The sequence below is a fragment of the Lonchura striata genome, chromosome 25 (genome assembly GCF_050655825.1).
Source record: "Lonchura striata isolate lonStrDom1 chromosome 25, ASM5065582v1, whole genome shotgun sequence".
In the NCBI taxonomy this organism is placed as follows: domain Eukaryota; kingdom Metazoa; phylum Chordata; class Aves; order Passeriformes; family Estrildidae; genus Lonchura; species Lonchura striata.
In genome coordinates, this window is record NC_140727.1 from 1,001,591 (window position 1) to 1,021,277 (window position 19,687).

Sequence of the window (19,687 nt, forward strand, 5' to 3'; positions counted from 1 at the left end):
TGGCACTGACTCTATCAGCAGTCAGTTTGTGCTGCATGAAAAAATGATTTGCAGCAATTAAAGAAAAAGCACAGGAAGAGGTGTAATGGGATCTCATGGGAGGCACGATGGAGTCCTACATGCAAGGAAGTCCTTCAGAGACCCAGCTGTGGCAGGCTTTTCCCTGTGAGATGGTCCTTTAGAATCTCTCTGTGCTCAACAGCACATAAATCAAGAGGAGTGGAGAGCAGCAGCTGATGCCTTGGGCAGCTTTGGAGTTTGCTGAGCACTGAGCTTCAAGAAAAAGAGGGGGTCAGCAAGTGCCTCAAGCAACACAGGTAAAAATCAGACACTGGAGTGGTGGAAAGTGGCAAGGGAGTAGTGTTGGGGAGCTCTGTCCAGGGTGCATGTGATGCTTTTGCCCTCAGGTCAGTGCTTTTCTCCTCAGGGCAATGCTTTTCCCACCCATGGCTCTGCCTCAGGGATGGATTGTGAAATCCCTTTGATTTGTCTGAGCACATGATAAAGCACCCTTGCAGATAAATCAGATTTGATATTAAATATGAAAGGGCAAAAAGGAGAGCCTGGGCTTGGACAGTGATGTAAAGGTCACAGAAGGGAATATTAATGCCATATCAACTGACATGTACTAAGAAGATCTTTGAATTCCGGGTTTAGGAAGGATTCATTAATTCAGGTGATTGACTCTCTGGAAACCACTGCATCAGATGTACTCAGAGCAGTGAAAGGAACTCCTTTCTCCTCACCAGTCCCCCTCCAAGAAGAAGTTGGGAGGTTCACAGTCTGTCTAGGCTCCTTATCTGACCTCCTGCAGCAATCACCTGAGTCAACACCTTTGTAAGGGAAAGGCTGACAAGCCTGGAGCCATGCCAAAGAGACACTGACATCTGAAGCATGATTTGAGCAGCCAGTCTTCCCACAGCTCCTCTCCAAGCTGAAGGAGCCTCTGGCCATGATGACACTGGGAGGGAGAAGCCCAAGGAGCCCACTCCAGGGGAGATTTGGCCACACAGCTCTAAAAACACATGAAAAGAGCCCCTGATAATCCAAGAACTCAGAGTGAAGGCTGTGCTCATACAGCACGTCCTGCCACACAGGTGGCTGAGCCACAGTCTGCCTCCTGCCTTTTTTCAAGGGTACCTTTTGTACCAGACAGAATAAATCCGTGCTGCTTCCCACTACTGCAGCTCCGTGGGAGTCAGCATGCTGGTTCCTTCTGCTGCAGATGTGCCAGGCCTACCTGCCTTTCATTGCTGGGCTCCACTGCAGCACACTGTCCATCCCTGGAGCACACTGGTGCCTGAGGTGGATGAGTATCACATAGACAGAGGTGTCAGGAGACCCCCTTCCCCTCTGATCCTCACTGGGAGCTCTCAGGATGAGTAATCCCCCCTTGATGTCTTGAGACTACAGACATGGCAGTTGCTGGGGTTGTACCAAAGCACGGATTCACTCCTTGGCTGAGCAGCAAGGCAAGAGCTTGTGCAATTCCCTGGATAGCTCTGCTGCTTCCCCAGCTGGGAACCTGTCTGTTAGGAGCAATACAGAGCAAAGCAGGGGGAGAAGGCCCTTTCTGGGAAGCAGCTCCCTGCTCTGGTGCCTATACCAAGGCCATAGGCTCAGAATGGGGCAGCATCTCACATGCATTACCTGCTCCATGTTTATAGCTGTCATTAAAATCCACTGGAAGAAAATAAAGCATTTTTTGCCCTTCTAGGGGAACTGATACTCTGGAGTTATGAAGATTTTCCATGTCAGTTCCCAGCTGTACATCTGCAGACAGACTGGAGAAAGTGCAACACTCAGAAGGACGTGGGAACCAGCTCAGCCCAGTTCCTCACTTCACATATGAGGAGCCTGGAATGTTTGGTGGGTGCTTCTGCAAGGAGGCCAAACCCTAATTGTACCTTTTACCAGTAGTGTGAGAACACAGCTTGGCCCTGGGGCAGAGGGGATCAAACACCAGCAGAGCAGCTGACAAGACACCACTCCCAGGGCTGCCTTCCCTCAGAAACCACCATCAGCTGATTAAGAAGTGCAAATCTCTCATGTAGGAACAGGCTGTTTGCAAGAGCAAGGAAGTGATATTTTAGAGTGTCTAATAAAGGAGCTTAAAATGAAACTCTGCAGAACAATAGCCTGAGCTGATAACTGGCATCTGAGCAGAAAGTCAGGCGGGGGAGCTGTGCCACAATCTATTTCCTCTCTTTTCATTTCATAAGAGGGAAGCAAATCAAAGCAGACACCTGAGGCATCTCCTGCTGACGCCGGAGGTTTAGTGAATGCTGCCATCCTGCGGGGAAGCCTCTGCTCAGCCTGGGGAAAGGAGGGGGTTTGGGCAGCCCCCAAAGAAGCAGGGGAGCAGGATGAGGGCCACATCCAAGGGTAAGTAATAGAGCTTTCTCCACCCTCCACCAAAATCAGCCAGGCAGCCTCAGGTAAACTGGTTATCAGCTCCTTATCTCCACCACAAATTAACTCATCTTCCCACAGCTGCAATCTCCAGAGGCTGCAGGAGCTTCTGTCACGGCCACGCAGATGCCATGGCTGTGTTAATGCTGGGACTCCAGCAGCTGGAGGTCTCCTGGTCTCCCAGCCCGTTCCTATGGAAACAGGTTGGGAGTCTGCCAATTTTCCATAAAGAAGGAGAAAGAAGAATGAGCTTGTGCGGATGAAGTGCCTGTTTGTCAGGTTTAGGGTGTTGCAATTCTAAAGGATACATGGCCCAACAATGCCAGCAGCACATGATTTCATGAGCAGCCTATGGCACACCAAGGTTGCAGACAGCAGCACTGGAACCTCCCTGTTCCATCTCTACAGCAGCCAAGATGAATCACATCCACCCAGCCTGGAGCAAAGCTTGGAAGTGATCACCAGCAATTAAAAGAGAGTGAAAAAAAGAAAAAAGAACAGATTGAGAAGTCGGTAGTTGTGTCCTCTGTCTGCTGTTCAGAGAAGTGGATGGGAGACACTGCTTATGTGCACTGTGACCCCCGTGTCTGAAGGTCTCCCATGAGCCTCATCCCAGGCAGGAGCCTTTGTGCTCCTAGACCCTCCTAGGAACAGAGATGTGACAACTTCAGTGAGTGTGCAGAGTTCTTTTTTAGGCAAGGAGTCTCTCCATTGCAGAAAAAAAAAAACAAACAAAAAAAACCCCCACCAAAACCACACTATGATACACAAGCCCTAAAATCTCTAAATCCAGAAATAATAGCGGGAAAAAAAACACCAAACCCTGAACAATCCACAACCTTCACTGAACATGAGCAGCGGCTGAGCCTGGGCAATTCTGGGATCTGACTCGCCATTTCTGCATGCTGCCACTACTCCAGGTTCATGGAAATGCCTTTGGAAAGCTGCAGGGAAGAGCCCACGGAGGGCATATGGTCCCCACCTAAAGGCACATACAGCTACCACTCCACTGGGACACACAGAGCTGCTGGCAGGACCAGGGTGCTCCGAGGAGATTGTATAGTTTGCCTATTCATGGACAAATGTAGGCAGATGGACCCCTAAAATTCATCCAAAACCCACAGCCATCCCTCCTGGCTCCCTCCACACGTGCCACTCTGGTAGAAGAGGGTCTGGGGACTCCCAGACGATGGCCCTGCATGTGATAATTGCTCACTGGTTGTACCACAGCAGCAGAATTATAGAACTGCACATTTGCTGAGATTGGAAAAGCCCTCTAAAAAGGAAAAGCCTTCCAGCTATTGATTCTCCATCACTGCCAAGGCCGCTGCTAACCCATATCCCCAAGTGCCACATCCACTGCATTTTGAACACTTCCAGGGATGAGGACTTCACCAACACCATGCGCATCCTCTTCCCGTGCCTGATCACCCCTTCTCTGAAGAAGCACTCCCTAACATCCTATCTGCCCTTGTGCATCCTGAGGCCACTTCCTCCTCCCCTGCCACTTGTTGCCTGGAACAAGAACCTGACCCCCACAGCTGGTCCATCTAAATAGCTCGGCTCCCCAGCTTTTTGGTTATGATCCATAGCCACCGGTATAAACACCACAGTGCTCATTGCCCGACAGGCGCTGCTCCGAATCTGTGGTATTTAGATGATTCCAAGACTGTAGAAAGTCTCTGAGCCCCGCAGCCAAAGCAGAAGTCATAAATCATCTGTGCTGGTTTTCAAGGTTGTTTCATGTTACAGATAAGTTTATTCTTATATGTGTAAGAATAAACTTATGTGTAACATGTTCTGTCTGACCTGCTGCAGGTCTGTCCTGCAGGGCAGCGTGCGGGACTCTGCCCCTCAGTGGGATGTTACAAATATTATATACCAGAAACTACGTGTGCTATATTTACAATAATGTGCCAATATTTATCAGCTAGTTGAACAATGTGTCCCCTAAACGAATAGAAAAATGGCAACACTACAGTGAAACATGGAAGACATGAAGAAGGCCAAGACACACCCAATTTCCTCCATCATATCCCCTTTGAACCCCTTATCTAGAATCCTAAAATTCTACTTTTGCACCCGTGCCACACTAATTATTACTTCTATCAAACACTCGGAGCTTGTAATCCATGCTGTAAGATTGAAAACTCTTTTCCATGGACAGAGATCACAGCCAGTGTCTCTGGGGGCTCTGTCCAGGGGGGTTCCTGACCCCTGCCAGGGTCCCAGGGCAGCCAGAGGGATGCCCTGGACTCCCACACCGGGGCAGCCCCGCTCGGATCCCGGCCCTGACGGTAAATGACACACGGCTGTCGGGGCGCGGTGCAGCTGCAGGAACTCTCTGCTCTGACGGTAGTTTTGTACCTCACCCGGTCCGGATGGTGCTTGCCCGGCAGAGGGAGGATCCACCGGCTGCAGGGGCTGTGCCTGGTTCGGGATTTGGGAGGGGGACATGTCCATTGGCCTAGAAAGAACCTCAGACAGGGTGGGATGCGACTTGCTCCACCTCTGGCATTAAAATGGATTAAAATGGGGCTGAGGGGAGTCCCACAGGAAGCCTGTGGTGCAAGAGGAGCCCCGCTGGGGGGACCTCGGTGCGGGACACAAGGGATAAGGAAGCTCCAAGGCAGAAAGAGACCCCAAAGGACACAGCGGAGCCCCAGCACAGAGAGAGCCCACAGGAAATGGGTGTCCCACGGGCCGTGAGGGGGGAAGCCCCCCGGTGCTGAGGACACCGTGGCACGACGGTGCCGGGGGCACGGGACCATTCGGCGGCGCTCAGGGCGCGGGCCGAGGGTGGGGGAAAACCCGTCTGAAACGCACGGGCGGTACCGGCGGTACCACTCCCCCGGGACACGGCGGGAGTGGCGCTGTTTTTAGCCGGGGGACCGGGCGGCTGTGCCGCCTGTCCCGCAGCGGAGCCGAGCCGGGCCGGGCCGTGCGCTGTCCGCACCAAACATGGCGGCGCTCGGGCCGGGGCAGCGACGGCGGCCGCGCGGGTCACTGCGCAGGCGCGCGGGGCCCCGTGCGCCATCAGCGCGCGCCGGCGGCGGCGGCGGCGAGGTACGGGGGGCGCGAGCGGGGCGGCTGCGGGCCGGGCCCGCGGGTCCCTCCGGGCTCTCCGGCCCCGCAGCGGCTGCGGGCCAAGCTCGGGCCCCCACGGGCCTGCGTGCGTCCCTCCGGCCCTTGCGTGTCCTGCAGCGGCCGCCGGACACGGTGACCCCGCGGGCCCAGGCCGTGGGGCGGCCTCCAGCGCAGGCAGCCCCGCGGGTGTTCGGAACGCGGCGTGACCGTGTCCTGGCTCCCTGAGCTCCCTGTCGGGCCCCAGTTCCACAGGACAGAATAAAAGCCTCGACTCGCGGCTTTCGGTGCTCGCCGCCTTGTCTCCCAGCCCGCCCTCCGGGCTCGGGGGCCTCATCCGGGCGAGCCCTTCGTGCTCGCGGTGCGGCCCGGGAGCGCGGTTTGCCGTGGGTGCAGGCGGCAGCCGTCCTGCCGTGGTGCCCGGGTCTCCTCCGGGGTGTCGCCGAAGGTGGCAGGTGTCCCTTCAGCCGCTCCTCGTGTACGGACCGGGACCCCGTCCCGGCGGCAGCTCCTGAGTGACGGGGCTGCATCGCCATAGGGACCCGGAGAAGGAGCTGCTCGCCTGGGTTCGCTTTCCCCCCAGGTTCCGCCGCTGGTGATTGCTCCCGAAGCCGAGAGCCTGTCTGGGAAAGCCCGAAACCCGGCCGGCCCCGGCGGCGAGCTCCCTGGGCGGGGCGGAGCAGCTGCTGCGGGAAACGAAACTGAAACGGAGCTCGCAGCCATCTTGGCGGTGGCTCGGTGCCTCTGCGCCGGGACCCGTGCTGCGGGTCGGCGTTCCTTTCTTTTCCCTGTATTTTCTCACAAAATAATTTGGCGTGCGGATGAGACTGAGGTAAGAGCGTTTCTTGTTTTGTTTTTTTTTTTTTTTTTTCCAAAGCCCTCATCCTATTTTTGCCCTGCCCTTGGCTCATGGAGCACTTTGTAAAACGGGGTCGCTGAGCAGGGGGCAGCAGTGGGACTCCCTCGCAGCCGGGGAGGTGGGAACCTGTTGCTCTGCGCTCAGCCTCCCCAAGTTTGTTGTAAAAATAAGTCCCGGTGAAGGCAGCCGAGTGCAGTTGTTTAATGAAAGTGAAATTTAAGTTGACCTTGAGGTGTTTGGTGAAGATGGGGAGCTTTATAGAGATGAGACTTGGATCAGAAAAGCTATCTTTGTGACGGTAGGTGCTGTAAGGAGGTCACGGAGGAGCAGGCAGAACGGGGACCCAGCAGTGTTGTATCATGTTCCGTGTCTTTATTCTCTCCGTTTTGTAGCAAGTATTATCAGAAAATTAAAATATGCTGGGCTAGTTTCCTTACTGTTAAAAAGCATATTAATAGTTAAGTCTTACCCCTGTACTCCAGGGGGGCAGTACGACTTTGTGTGATAGAATGAGAATTGGTCTATAATGGAAAAAAACTTGTATATTTGCCAGCTGCACACCTATCCAATTTCTCTGCATGTTATCACTTTCATTACCCTGTCGTTTGATGTTTTACCTCTACAGGTCACATAGTGTCCAGGGAGGAAAAGACACTTGGCATTTCAGACTGTTTTGGCCATTAATCTGAAAATAATTGCAAGCCTGTTGCAGCTCTGTTCTGTGTGACCATGCAAGTTGCTCCAGTTCATCTCCTTGTGCTCCTTTACCTCCTCATGCCCCCATTTCTCAGGTTGCAAAGTAGATCTGAGATTCTTCTTTCCCTTGAGGCAGGGCAGCTGAGCTTGCTGTGTTTCAGGAGTGCATTCTGAAGAGGCCACCCAGCCCCGTGCTGGAATCAAGCCTAACAGGAGCAGAGGGCTGCTCATGGCAAAACTGCTTCTTGGTATTGACTTCACCTGCAGTTTGGGGCTGCTGGTTCTCTGCTGGGCAGCCAGAGTTTGCCATTTGTGTTTTTACAGGACTAATTTAGACTCCTAGAAAAGTAGGAAAAAAACAGACACGTGAGAAGGTGAAGTGCCTCAGTAGCTGGGAAGCTGTTTAAACTGCATTTCTGGAATGCTGTCTTTGTGAAAAGATGTTCTGTGTTTTTTCTCCTCAGGGCAGGAGAGTGTGGAGTGAGTGGCAGCTTCTCTCCTGGCTCATCAGCAGCCTGGTTCCCACGCGTGTCCCAGGAGTGGCGCTATGACCAGAGGCGCTGGGCGAGGCAGAGGTTCCTATCTCACCCAGCCAAGACAGAACTGCCCCAGCACTATCCGAGGTCTTTTTAAGCACCCTCGTACCCCACAAGAAACTAATCAGGAAACCTTTTTACACCAGCAGTTCCTGACGGAGCAGGACGCTGAAGTCTCTGTGTTGCAGGGACAGAGATCACACAAGGAGTGGTGCACCAGAGGCGGGCGAGCTGCGGCACCGGCTCCAGCAGGCAGAGGTCAGCCCAGCTCCAGCTGGGCTGCAGGCCGTAGGTTCTCCAGCCACCATCCACGGGTTGAGACTCTGCCTCGATATTGCCCTCCGCAGCACCATTGGTATTGCCCTCCGCAGCACCATCGTCAGGAAAACTCCAGGAGAGATTCTGATGCTGTGAGGCTGAATTTCCAAAGACTGTCTCTTGCTGGACAAGACTATGAGCGAGAAATTCTGACTGTTTTGAGGCAGCTTGGGGAGGGGAGGACTTGCTCGGCTAATGATCTGGCACGTAAACTTAAAACTACAAAGAAAGAGGTCAACCGTGTTTTGTATAAACTCCTCAAAGAAGGCAAGTTACACAAAGAGGGAGAGACTCCGCCACTGTGGAGAATTCCCAGCCCTAGTTCAGGGAGAGAAAGAAGCCCTACTGACCACAGTGCCAGTTGCACAAATCCAGCAAGTTGTGAGAACAGAGGAGAGCAAAGCACATTTAACTTGGGAGACGCAGAGATGGCTGAGACAAAGGAGAAAATCTGCAACTACTTGTTCAGTGTGGTGGAAACAACAGCTCTCAATCTTGCCAAAAACATTGGGTTTTCGAGAGCCAAGGATGTTAACGCATTTCTTAGTGCTCTGGAAAAGCTGGGAGATGTCCACAAGCAGAATGCAACTCCACCACGATGGTCCCTGACAAACAGGAAACGCGAGAGGATGCAGATGAGGCTGAAGGCCAGCACAATAATGCAGATGGCAGATGCCCCACCTCCTGATTCAGGTCTTCCCTCTTCCTTTGTCCCTCCATGTCCCCCGGAGGTGACTGCAGCTTTGCCACCAGCGATGAAAGAAGAAGAAAGTGCAGAAAATGAGCAGCAGCCTTTGGGGCAAGCTGGTCAGGGCAGTGTCGGTGGCAAGGAAGCAGATGCATCTGAGGACACTAAGCCTGACTTCTCCAGTTTGAGTAATTATGATAACTCAGAAAACAGCAAGTGGACCACAGATGATATCCCAGATAATCTGAATGCTATCAGCAAGCAGCCTGATAAGTCAGAATGCATTATGGATTCTCAGTCTTCCCCCAGTTATGCTGCCCAGTTTGAAACTGCTTTCCCATGTACACCTGCAGAGAAGCTGATAGCGTGTCAGGAGAAGAACCCAGTGAGTGGCCTTACTGAATATTCCCAGTACACATACCAACACTGTGATTTCATCATGCTGGAGCAGAATGGACCCTCTCATGAGCCACGGTAAGAAAATGTCCTGCCTTTTCCGAGCTCTTTTCCCTTAAAATTATTTGACTTAAACTAAGTTCACCCACTCAACTGTCCTGAAGAAGCCTGCTGTTAATGTTTCTTTCATTTCAGAAGGATTAGCCTACTTGATTCCTTGCATCAGCTTAAAAAAAGCAAGGCTAAAATTTAACCCTAGGTTTTGGCATTCCTCGTTCTGAGCAGCAAAGATGGGATTAATTTCTTCACTAGACTGGTCCCATCTAATTTCTTGTCTTCAATTTGACCATACAGGGGGGAAACTGGCATTTCTAAGCTGCCTCTAAAGATGCTTTTACCCTGAAAATGGTGTAAAGGGAGCCCAGAATAAAGTGCTTGGTGCCAGGTGTCTTAAGTGGTGGCCCCACTCTGGACAGTTCTGTGTTGTAGCAGGTGAGAGCCAATTCTCTGAGCTGAGCATGTGGCATGAGTGCAGTTGGCTAAGTCAGTATCTGGAGTCCCTTGCAGAATCATGTCTGTTACTGAGCATAAGTGAGACCAAGAAAATCTCCATATGTGTCACACTGGAACATGTCAACAGATCCGCTAGACAGGAAAATTGGCCTAATTTCTAAAGATGGAGTCCTAGGGTTTTGTTATTTTGGTTTTCTCTTTTAAGAAAGGATCTGATTGGATTCAGCGCCCTAATCCCTCTCCAGATCTGGTTTGAGCGACTCTCCTTGGAAGCAGATTTCCAGGGCTGGAGGATGGAAGATCAACTTGCTTGTTAGAGGTCACAGGCATGAGGGAGACAGAAATGGCAAAGGCAAGAGGTTTATGTGAGGCAGCACCTTTCTAAGATGGATGCCCTGGATAGCCACGGAGAATGCCAGGAGGAGGAGTGACCCCCGAAGGACCAGGTGCAAGTGAAACAGTGCAGGCTGCTTTTGAGCTTTCTTACTCCTGGCCAGGAGCCACAACAGAGCTGCTGCCTGCATACAGCCATTACCTGTTTTTGGCACATGTGGTGGAACAAGGCAATTCATCTCGTTCCTTCAGAACAAAACCTGGAGTTGCTCCTCTCTTGTGAACAGCTCTGGAAATGTAATGAAACAAGGCCCAGATGCAGTGCTGCTCGGGTACCTTTGGGATTTTTGTCTTCTGCTCATGACAGCCTGGATTTACTCTCCCAGCTGGGAGCTGGCTTTTTCTTCTCCTTTGAATTCTAAGAGCAGCCTTGCTTGTTCTGAGATGACCACACTTCTGCTTCTCAATATGTCCCTTTGGTTTTCTCTTTCAAAGGTTTAAGTTCCAGGCAGTGATCAACGGGCGCCAATTCCCACCAGCAGAAGCAGGGAGCAAAAAATTAGCTAAGCAGGAGGCAGCAGCTAATGCCATGAAGGTCCTGATGAGTGAAGTAGAGAATGGGAGGCACAGTGGAATTAAATGTGAGGAGCCATTTCCCTCCAACAGCTCGGAACCAGAACTGGTGAGTCCTGTTTACTTTGTGAGGCTGCTCAAACAGTATTGAGTCTGACATTGATTTCCTCCATCTTCTTGCTGTAGCCTTTGCAGCTGGAGCCAGAGCTGTCATCTGCAGCAGCTCACCTCACCCTGCTTCCTGGGAAGCATCCTATCAGCATATTAATGGAGTATGGTCAAAAATCAGGGAACATAATTGAATTCCAGCTGCTCTCTCAGGAAGGCCCACCTCATGATCCTAGGTATGGCATATTCTTGTCAGCTTTGAGGGAGGGTGGAAACTCTTTGCTGTCCTTCCCCTTCAGCATGCAGCCCACATTCCTGGAGTTGTCACTTAACCTAGCTGAGTGCTCCTCTTAGCCAAGGATTCTGGGCATGGCTTGTCCAAGATATCTAGTTCCAGAATGAGACCCAAAGTGATACCCTTTCTCAGAGAAAGGATGCTGTTTCTTCTACCAGAGCAGGAGGAGGTTCCAGTTCCTGTACCCTTCCTGGAGGTGCTCTACTGGAAGTGTTTAGGGCCATCACAGTAGGTTTCAATTGAAGATAAATTGGAGGTAACCCAGAAGGATTTACCTGGAAGTGGGGCATGGGGATAATAACCAGATTGAGACACCTATGGTTAACACTTTTCATGTACTATAATGTCCTGTCAGGTTCAGCTACTGTGTGAAAATGGGTGACCAAATTTTCCCTGCTGTGGTAGGAAACAGCAAGAAGGGAGCAAAGCAAATGGCAGCAGAAGTTGCTGTGAAGATTCTTTCTGGAGAGTCTGTACCCCATGTCTTGCCTGAACAGGTATAAAGAGTGTTTTTGTAAGACCCAAGTATTTGGAATTGGGTGTTCCCCCCCTCCTTTTATTTCCTATTCTGCTGGATTGCACCCCACAAGGTCATGTGGGGCAGAGGTTTGCTGCTGCTCTTGGCCTGCACTAAATGCAGCTGCTCAGTGTTTAACAGTCTTCTCCTGTCTAACTCTGCCCTAGCCTGTTGTGGAGCCCCAGAGTGACCAGTCCATGCACAATATCGCCACTCCAGATGAATCCAAAGTGATGAAAACGAAGGGTGTTGGGGAGCTCATCAAATATCTTAACGTCAATCCTGTCAGTGGCCTGCTAGAATATGCTCGTTCCAATGGGTTTGCTGCAGAGTTGAAACTCATTGACCAGTCAGGACCTCCCCATGACCCCAAGTAAGTAGCAGCATTTGGCAGAAGGAAATTTTGTGCTGCTGCTGTTGTCCTAGGAAGAGGGCAGAAAGCTCAAAATCACTGATGCCTTTTGAGATGGCAACAGGGCTAGTTGCTGCCTTTGTCAAATCTTGTCCCTGATTCCCTTCTCTCTCCACTTTGAGAGTGTAAAACCCAAACTGAAATCCACAGGTTTCTTGGTTTCCTTGTAGGTTTGTCTATCAGGCAAAGGTTGGAGGCCGCTGGTTCCCAGCTGTAACTGCACACAACAAAAGGCAGGGCAAGCAGGAGGCAGCTGATGCAGCACTCCGAGTCCTGATTGGGGAGTCAGAGAAGACTGAGCGCATGGAAGGGATGAGTGTCACTGAGGTAAATCTTCTGCTAAAGCTGGGGTTGTGTTTGTAGTCCTCCCTATCTCCCTCTCAGTTCAGCCAAAAAATGCTTTCAAAATCAACAGTGTGATCCCTTTGTTCTCTGCAGCTGTTGATAACCTGATACGGTTTTCCTGAAGTGGGTTAGATGTTTCCTCAGGGCACAGGCATACCCTTCTGTCCTACAGGCCTCTGCTTTAGGGCTAAATTATTATCAGATTCTTCCAGAAACTATTGAAATGCATTCCTGTGGTAGAGTAGGAACTGCTTGGTTTTAGTTATAACATTTTTTTTTATTACTCCTTCCAAATTTCTTTGTGCTGCATTAAAAATTGTGTGTCAGCTCAAAAAATTAATGCATCAGATAAATGCAGAGCCCTGGTTGTGTCAGGATGGCTGTCCCAAACTTGGGCTGATATAAATCATAGTTAGAGTGTTGTGATCTCTGAAAAGCCTCGTTCCAGGCAGTGCAGCTGGGGCTCTAAATAGCAAAGCCATCAGGCAGGATTTGTCAGTCAGCAGTGCTGGAGGAGATGAGTTGGTCTGCACTGGAATGATTGTGCACTCTCCTCACAGGCAGCCAGAGGAGGAATTCCTCCAAAGCCAGGAACAGATTTCCTTGGCTGAGTCTCTGGAAATAGGCAGGTTGGTTTTGTTCCTTCTTGCTTGGGGTTTTCCCTGGCACTTTCAGGAGGCCATTCCTCAGCCCGTGTCGCTTGCTGCCAGGAAGACAGCTGCTGCTGTCTCTGATGCAACTAAAGCAGAGCTCACAGCCTTGGATGGGGCTTTCCCAGAAATTCCTAAAAGAACTTCACCCACCCCTTGACACAGAACTGCCCAAAGCTCAAAGTTTTCTGTGTACTGCCTTCTGCTTGGAAAGCTGTGCTGCAGGTTAGCTCATTCTTGAGCTGTGTAGTGTGACCTGCTCAGGACCTGTGCTGTTGTCCCCATCCCAGCTCCCTGTGAGCGGCAGCACCCTGCACGATCAGCTGGCCATGCTGAGCCACCAGCGCTTCAACTCCCTCACGGCTCGCGTGCAGCACAGCCTGCTCGGCCGCAAGATCCTGGCTGCCATCATCATGAGGAGAGGAGATAAGGGCTTGGGAGTGGTGGTCAGCATCGGAACAGGTATGAACAGCTTCTTCCAGCACGCTCTGAGCTCTCCATGCTATGTTTCCTTGCAAGCCACGGCTCAGAAATCGTTGTTGCTGTAGGCTTCCTCAGAGAGGGTACAAAACGTTCCCAGGGCTCACATGGTGTCATGAGTGATCTGGTTAGAGAGAAAGAGAGAACAAAGCAAATGTGCCTGCAGCTGTATTGCTCTTAATCTTTGCTTGCATTGCTGCGTCCTACTCTGTGCATCAGAGCATGGGTTCCTTATGTGCCAGAGCACATGATCCCCCAGTTTCTCCCAGCTGCACGTACCTTATCTCCCGCTCTGCTTTGCTGCCAGGCTTTTACCTGGAGTGATGGTCTGAAAAGCCCTGGGGAAGGTACAGTCCCCCAAAACTCATGTCAGTTTAAGTGTGTCTGTCTCTAAAGTGGTGTCCCTTTATTTTTTTAACTGCTTGTGATAGTGATTTAATAGGCAGGGTGCTAGTGCTGGTGCTGCTGCTCAAGAGCCCAAAGAAATAAGTCTTCCTCCCTCTGTGTCTGAAGCCATCTTGACTTTGATACCTGCCCTATTATTTAATTCTTTATGTGTTTGTTTGTTTCAGGTAATCGCTGTGTGAAAGGAGAAGAGCTAAGCTTGAAGGGAGAGACAGTAAATGACTGTCACGCAGAAATAATTTCTCGAAGAGGCTTTGTGAGGTGAGAAAAAGGGAAGCTCAAAAGGAAAAGGAGAAGAGCTGCTCTCCTATTCTGGAGGCATGTGGCTGAAACACACCCATAATTTTTTGCTGTGCTGAGAGATGCTGTGATCCTCAGACACTGTTTACTCATGCGTTGTTGAAAAGTTATTTCTTACCAGAAGGGGCCATACCTGAATGATGCCCAAATACATACTGAATGGGAGACTCACCAGGAGCCCAAGGGCTGCATCTGATGTACTGAATGTTAAGCTTCTTGCTGAAGCTGCTGGACTGATACACAGGGTGCTCTCCAGCCTGAGCACATCTCCTGCCATGCCAGGCCACTGCAGGCTTGGTCTCCTGGCCTTTCTGTGTCTGGGTGTAGAAGGATTCAGGAAAACATACTGCATATGTTTGCTTTGATAATGAGCATGTTTTTCAGAGGCTGGAAAGGGTTTTCCCAACTAAAGTACACAATTCTTCTCTTCCTCTGCTGTTTCCACATTCACTGTGTGGCAGTTTTTAGTTTTTGAAAACTAAAGTGAGATGAAGTTGGGCTGCTTGGTTAATCTCTGTACTTCAGTTATGAACAAAAAAATCAGCTGCTTCCTCCAAGCCTTTGTGTGCTGCCACTGTGCTCTGCATTCCTCAGCAAGGGAAAGTGTTGAGGGCAGGTCTCTGGGAAGTGATGAATCAGGATTGCATCTTGTTTACTGTCTGTTTCAGCTGTTAATCTTGACAGCAGTGGCTGCTCTGGTGCAGCAGAGTGAACTCTGCCTCTCCTTGCAAAATCAGTCCCTGCACAGGCTCTGCTCAAGGACTGCCTGGGAGGCTGCAGTTCTTCTTTAGTCCTTGACATGATGTTGGAGACATCAGGGTTTTGCCTGGCCAGAAGCAGCCCATAAAAGGCCCATCAGTGTAAACAGATCATGGGCTCATTCTAATACCACTTGAATTCAGCTGCCTGCAGGGTTGTTCACTTTTAATGCAAACTTGCTGCTGTGCTGACTAAAGGTGCTGTTAACGACCTTGAAGTCATTGTCACACTGGGATCAGATGCATGTGAGCAGCACCCAGCCAGGCTCCTTCTTTTCTCCTGCCAGAGCTTCCCTCGGCTTCCTGGACAGGATGCTGCTTTTCTACTGTATGTCCTCTGCATGGCAGAAAACCTGCAGGATTTTTTGCTCTTTTTGTGCATCAAGCATTGTTTGTTGGCTTCCCAGGCATCCTCAGCCAGAGCCTGGTCTCTGCTCTTCCATGTGGCCGGAATGGGTGTTGTGGGACCCTGCCCATCAGTTGAAGCACTTCTTGCTTAGAGAAGCAGAGCAGCCTTTTGACAGGATGGTGTTTCTTTCAGGTTTCTTTATAGTGAGCTGATGAAGTATGACCCCTCTAATCCTTCCTCTGCAGAAGAGAGCATTTTTGAGCAAGCGGGAGGAAAGAAACTCAAAATAAAGAGCAGTGTCACCTTCCACCTCTATATCAGGTTGGTGGGGGTATTGAATGACTGGTGTCAGCAGCACTGACACACCCCTGGCCCTGGCTGTTTCCTTTACAGTCAGTGCTAACCAGGGAGGGTTTGTTTTCTAGCACAGCACCGTGTGGAGACGGAGCACTCTTTGATAAATCCTGCAGTGATCAGGCAAACGAGATGGGACAACCCCAACATCAGCCTCTCTTTGAGAACCCCAAGCAAGGCAAGCTGCGGACCAAGGTGGAGAACGGTGAGTGTAATCACTCCATGCACCATGGAGTGGTTTCAGTCCTCTCCTGGGAGCCTTTCTGGTGCTCCAGAGCTTCCAAATCCTTCTCTGTGTGCTGTTGCGGGATTTGAAGCATTCAGGAACCAAAAGAAGTAGATAGAAGGCTTCAGAGAGAGTCCCTTTTCCCTTCCCAGGAAGGCTTTGGAGAGAATCCTTTTCCTCTTCCCAGCTCTGCCTCTTGCACTGCCACGCTTGTGAAGTTTGCAGCTGAAGTTTGATGCAAAGCTCATATCTAGGTCTGTGTCCTGCCTTTCAAGCAAAGCTTCAGCCATGTTGAAAATTACTCATCAGTACCCAATACTGATGAGTATGAACCTGGTGTCAGACTGGGTATCCAGAAGTTTCTTGTTGCTGCTTGGGTTTTGATGTGTGGAATATCTGACACTATACAGAAAAGCTTTCTTCTTCTCTTGTGCAGGGGAAGGTACCATTCCTGTGGAGTCGAGTGATATTGTGCCCACGTGGGACGGGATCCAGCACGGGGAACGGTTACGAACCATGTCCTGCAGTGACAAAATCTTACGCTGGAATATTCTTGGCTTGCAAGGGGCATTGCTGTCACACTTCCTGGAGCCAGTTTATCTCCACTCTGTTACACTCGGTGCGAAACCCTCTGTCCTTCCAGAGTAAAACTAGGCTGCAGTGACAGCTCGTCTCACTCCCCAGTGTGATGGCAAAGTTTGTTTGTGGAGGGTGTAGGAGTAACAGACTGAAATGTCTTTCTTGGCAGAGCTGTTAGAAAATGTAAATGAGTCTATGGATTTTAGGCTGTGGGCAGAGCCGGTGTCTCTGCAAAGTTCTAGATTTTTAGGAGAGTGAGACAAAAACTGCATGTTTGTGTCTTCAGTGAGAAATGTTGCAGTCTATAGACCATTGTCTTACACACCCAGGATACATGTAGCTGTGCTGATCCACATGCTGTGAGCTTTTGGGAGCCTGTTAACAGTGCTGCAGTTTTTGGGGCTTGGCCAATCCATCACCTGTGCCATCCTGTTTCCTCACACCTTTACTTCTGCCTCCACAGGTTACTTGTACAGTCAGGGTCACTTGACCCGTGCCATCTGCTGCCGTATGGAGAGGGATGGGAGCACACTGAAGGAAAAGCTCCAGGCTCCGTATCACATTAACCATCCTGAGGTACTGCACCTGTAGCACTTCTTCATCTTTGTCCCCCATTCCTTTGCCTGTGGGTTTGGGGGCCCCTGAAACACTCTGCAGGGACGGTTGTTGTGCAGCAGCCCTCCAACCAGGAGCAAGAATTAGTGACCAGAAACAGAATCGTACAATCAAGGGATATCCTGAGTTGGAAGGGACCCACAGTGTCTCATCAGGTCTGGTTCCTGGCCCTACACAGGACAACCCCAAGAATCTGCCCTCTGTCACCCCACAGTTTGGGGGTTACTGGCAATGTCTTAGTCTGGAAAAAAAACCACTAAAATTGCCTCTCTAGCATTCAACTCAGTAAGAACCTTTTCCTTGTGGGTCTGGAAAGTTTGGGATGAGCTGAAACTGTGAGGGATGAAAGGGGCAAGAGACTCGGGCAGCAGGACCAGGTTAAGCTTCCTTCTTGTGCAGGTTGGGCGAGTCAGTGTGTATGACTCTGCAAGGCAGACTGGCAAGACGAAGGAGTCATCAGTGAACTGGTGTCTTGCTGATGAAAGCGAAGTTGAAATCTTGGATGGCACCAAAGGGAAAGTAGATGGGTAAGAAGAGCCTTTCCTGACACTGCCTTTTCCTGACACTGTCTGGGGGGAGGGGGGCAGCTCTGAGGTGGGGAGTACACTTTGTACTGTTCCAGCACCCTACACACGAGGAGGGTTGGATAGAGGAATTTTAAACAGACATAAGCAAGCACTCCTGAAGGAAAACAAAATGTTGCCCTGCTCGGACCCTACCACTGAGCCCTGCCAAGCCCAGAGCTCCTCCATCACGGGATTTTCCCTGAGCCACCTGCTTCTCTTGGCTCTTCTCCGTGTCCTGTCCCTCATTGCTGTCTTCCTTCCCAGTGTGAAGCTGGAGGTGTCTCGTGTGTCCAAGAGGAAAATGTTCACCCTGTTCCAGCAGCTCTGTGCAAAGAACAACCGCAAAGACCTGCAGGGCTTCTCTGTGTACTCGGATGCCAAGGAGGCAGCCACAGCATACCAGGCAGCCAAGAAGTGCTTCTTCAGCACGCTGGAGGAGCTGGGCTATGGCAGCTGGATCCGCAAACCCCAAGAAGAAGAAAATTTCTCTGTCCTTGATGTGTAAGGAAGCACTCTGCAAGGAGTGGGGCGTTAATGTGCACAGGCTGTGCATGGCTGCGCTCATTCTTCTTTCACCACGTTTTTGGAGTGGAATCAGGACTGTGCAGCAGTTTCCTTGTAGGTCTGGCTGCCTTGTCACTGTCACTCAGACCCTGCGTTTTTAAAATGTGCATGTAAATGATTCTCCTGTTTTTTAAGCAAGGACAGGCTCAGTCCCCATTTGCTTTTTTATAGTTTTGTCCCCCCCTTTATTGTTTTTTAAAGAAGGCATGAGAAACTAGAGGAATTTTCAAGACTGTGAGCTTGAAACCTTTGGACCACATTCTGCAAATCCCTCTGGCAGGTTTTGAGGCAAATTTTCTCCTTTGAGATTAAAAAAAAAAAAAAAATCAGGATGTTGACTGGTTTTCTGTTTCTGTTGGAAGATGACTGGCAGCCCAGCCAAGCTTGGACATGGGAGTGACCTCTGCAATGTGCAGCCATAGGATCAGCATAACATTCTGCATTAATAACAAAAAAGAAAGTTTCAGCGTTGTTGGCCATGGGTGTGTTAATTCCTGCTGAGGTGAAAAGGGGTCCATGGTGGGGTTTGGAGAGGGACAGAGTATTTGAGATGAGTTCATATTTACTGAGTGATGAAGGAAGCCAGGTAGGTAGAGTATGGAATTGAGCCTCTTACCTCAAGCACAGGGACCATTGGGCAGAGCTGAGTCCATGAGGGCTGGGCTCTGATATGCTGGGGCAGTGCCCTCCCAGCTCCTTCCCTCTCTCCTGGCTCTAGGAAAGGGTGGGGTGTCTTGTGTCTGGACACCAGGGGTGGCTGCAGGCCCTGTCCTGCATCTCTTTGGGTCTGAGCTGAGCTACGTGACAGAGGTGCTGGTGGAAGGTGAGAAGCAGCAATGCTGTTGCCATGCAGCAGCATTTTATTGAGTGTTGTTGAAGCAGCCCCTTTCCCTGTACAAGGCAAATGCTGGCTTTGCCTGGGATGAGAGCTAGCTGTCTGTCCTGTCTCATATGAGACAGAGACCAAAGACCTGTTAGCATGGAAGCATAACCCAAAGTGAGGAGCCCTAAGGCTGGGAGTAAGACCCCAGCTCTGGCTGTGGGTCTCCACAGGACAGCTGAAGGCAGCCAGGCTGGGGCCAAGCAGGGTCGCCACTTGCTCAAAGTCCGGCTGTCACATGTTCACGCTGCCTGCAGCTGCCCGTGGGCATCCACTGCCACGCTGAGCTGTGAGGGGAAGGAACTGCCTTGGCACCCAGCCCAGAGCAGGGCTGGGGGGCTCCTCTGTCTGCAGCTGCTCAGGGAGCTGTGTCTGAGGCTGTGGGGGCTCCTGCTGTGCTCCCCACACGTTCCCAATACCGATACATCTCCACTCCCCACTGGGGCACTGCAGCATCCCCCCATCCTGCACTCACCCGAGCCTGGACCAACAGCAGAGGAGACACAGAGGTGGGATGAACTGGGACAAGCAGCTGGCATAGGGCGCTTTAGGAGCAAAGCTCTTAACATTTGGGTATTGGGGTGCACCCCTGAGCTCCAGGAGCAGCAGCTGCAGCAGCTGGGATTTCTCTGGCTGGGTGAAGTGCTGGGATTTAAATTAATTTCTAGCGTGCAGCTTCCCCTGGCCCTGTGTGTTGTCAGGCCCTGCCAACACCACTCCCCCCAGCCCCAGGGATTAGTGGTATTTATAGCAAGCACTCCATCTCAGTTTTCCCCAATGAGAAGGGAGTGCAGGCAGTGCTGCTGGCCATGGTGTCAGCCCAGTGACCCACGGTCAGCAGCTCCCAGTTTGAGTTGATTAATTGTGTTTTCCTTT

At 51.0% G+C, this 19,687-nt stretch overlaps 1 protein-coding gene across 1 annotated transcript; it reads left to right on the forward strand.

Annotated features, from left to right (window-relative positions):
- Positions 1-6,079: 6,079 nt before the first annotated feature.
- On the forward strand, positions 6,080-18,261 carry ADAR (adenosine deaminase RNA specific). Its single transcript, XM_021532232.4, has 15 exons — positions 6,080-6,328; positions 7,516-9,067; positions 10,331-10,517; positions 10,595-10,752; positions 11,167-11,308; positions 11,496-11,701; positions 11,911-12,067; positions 13,026-13,197; positions 13,788-13,881; positions 15,220-15,348; positions 15,453-15,586; positions 16,044-16,226; positions 16,650-16,762; positions 17,201-17,328; positions 17,632-18,261. Exons 2-15 carry the CDS (start codon positions 7,599-7,601, stop codon positions 17,870-17,872), a joined length of 3,513 nt encoding a protein of 1,170 aa, XP_021387907.2. The 5' UTR covers positions 6,080-6,328; positions 7,516-7,598; the 3' UTR covers positions 17,873-18,261.
- Positions 18,262-19,687: the final 1,426 nt, after the last annotated feature.

Excerpts from the sequence above, each read along its gene's own strand:
- ADAR (XM_021532232.4), top strand. The coding sequence starts at position 7,599 with ATGACCAGAGGCGCTGGGCGAGGCAGAGGTTCCTATCTCACCCAGCCA. Across the intron at positions 16,763-17,200 it reads ATCACATTAACCATCCTGAG|GTTGGGCGAGTCAGTGTGTA; the intron begins GTACTGCACCTG and ends CTTCTTGTGCAG. Across the intron at positions 17,329-17,631 it reads ACCAAAGGGAAAGTAGATGG|TGTGAAGCTGGAGGTGTCTC; the intron begins GTAAGAAGAGCC and ends CTTCCTTCCCAG.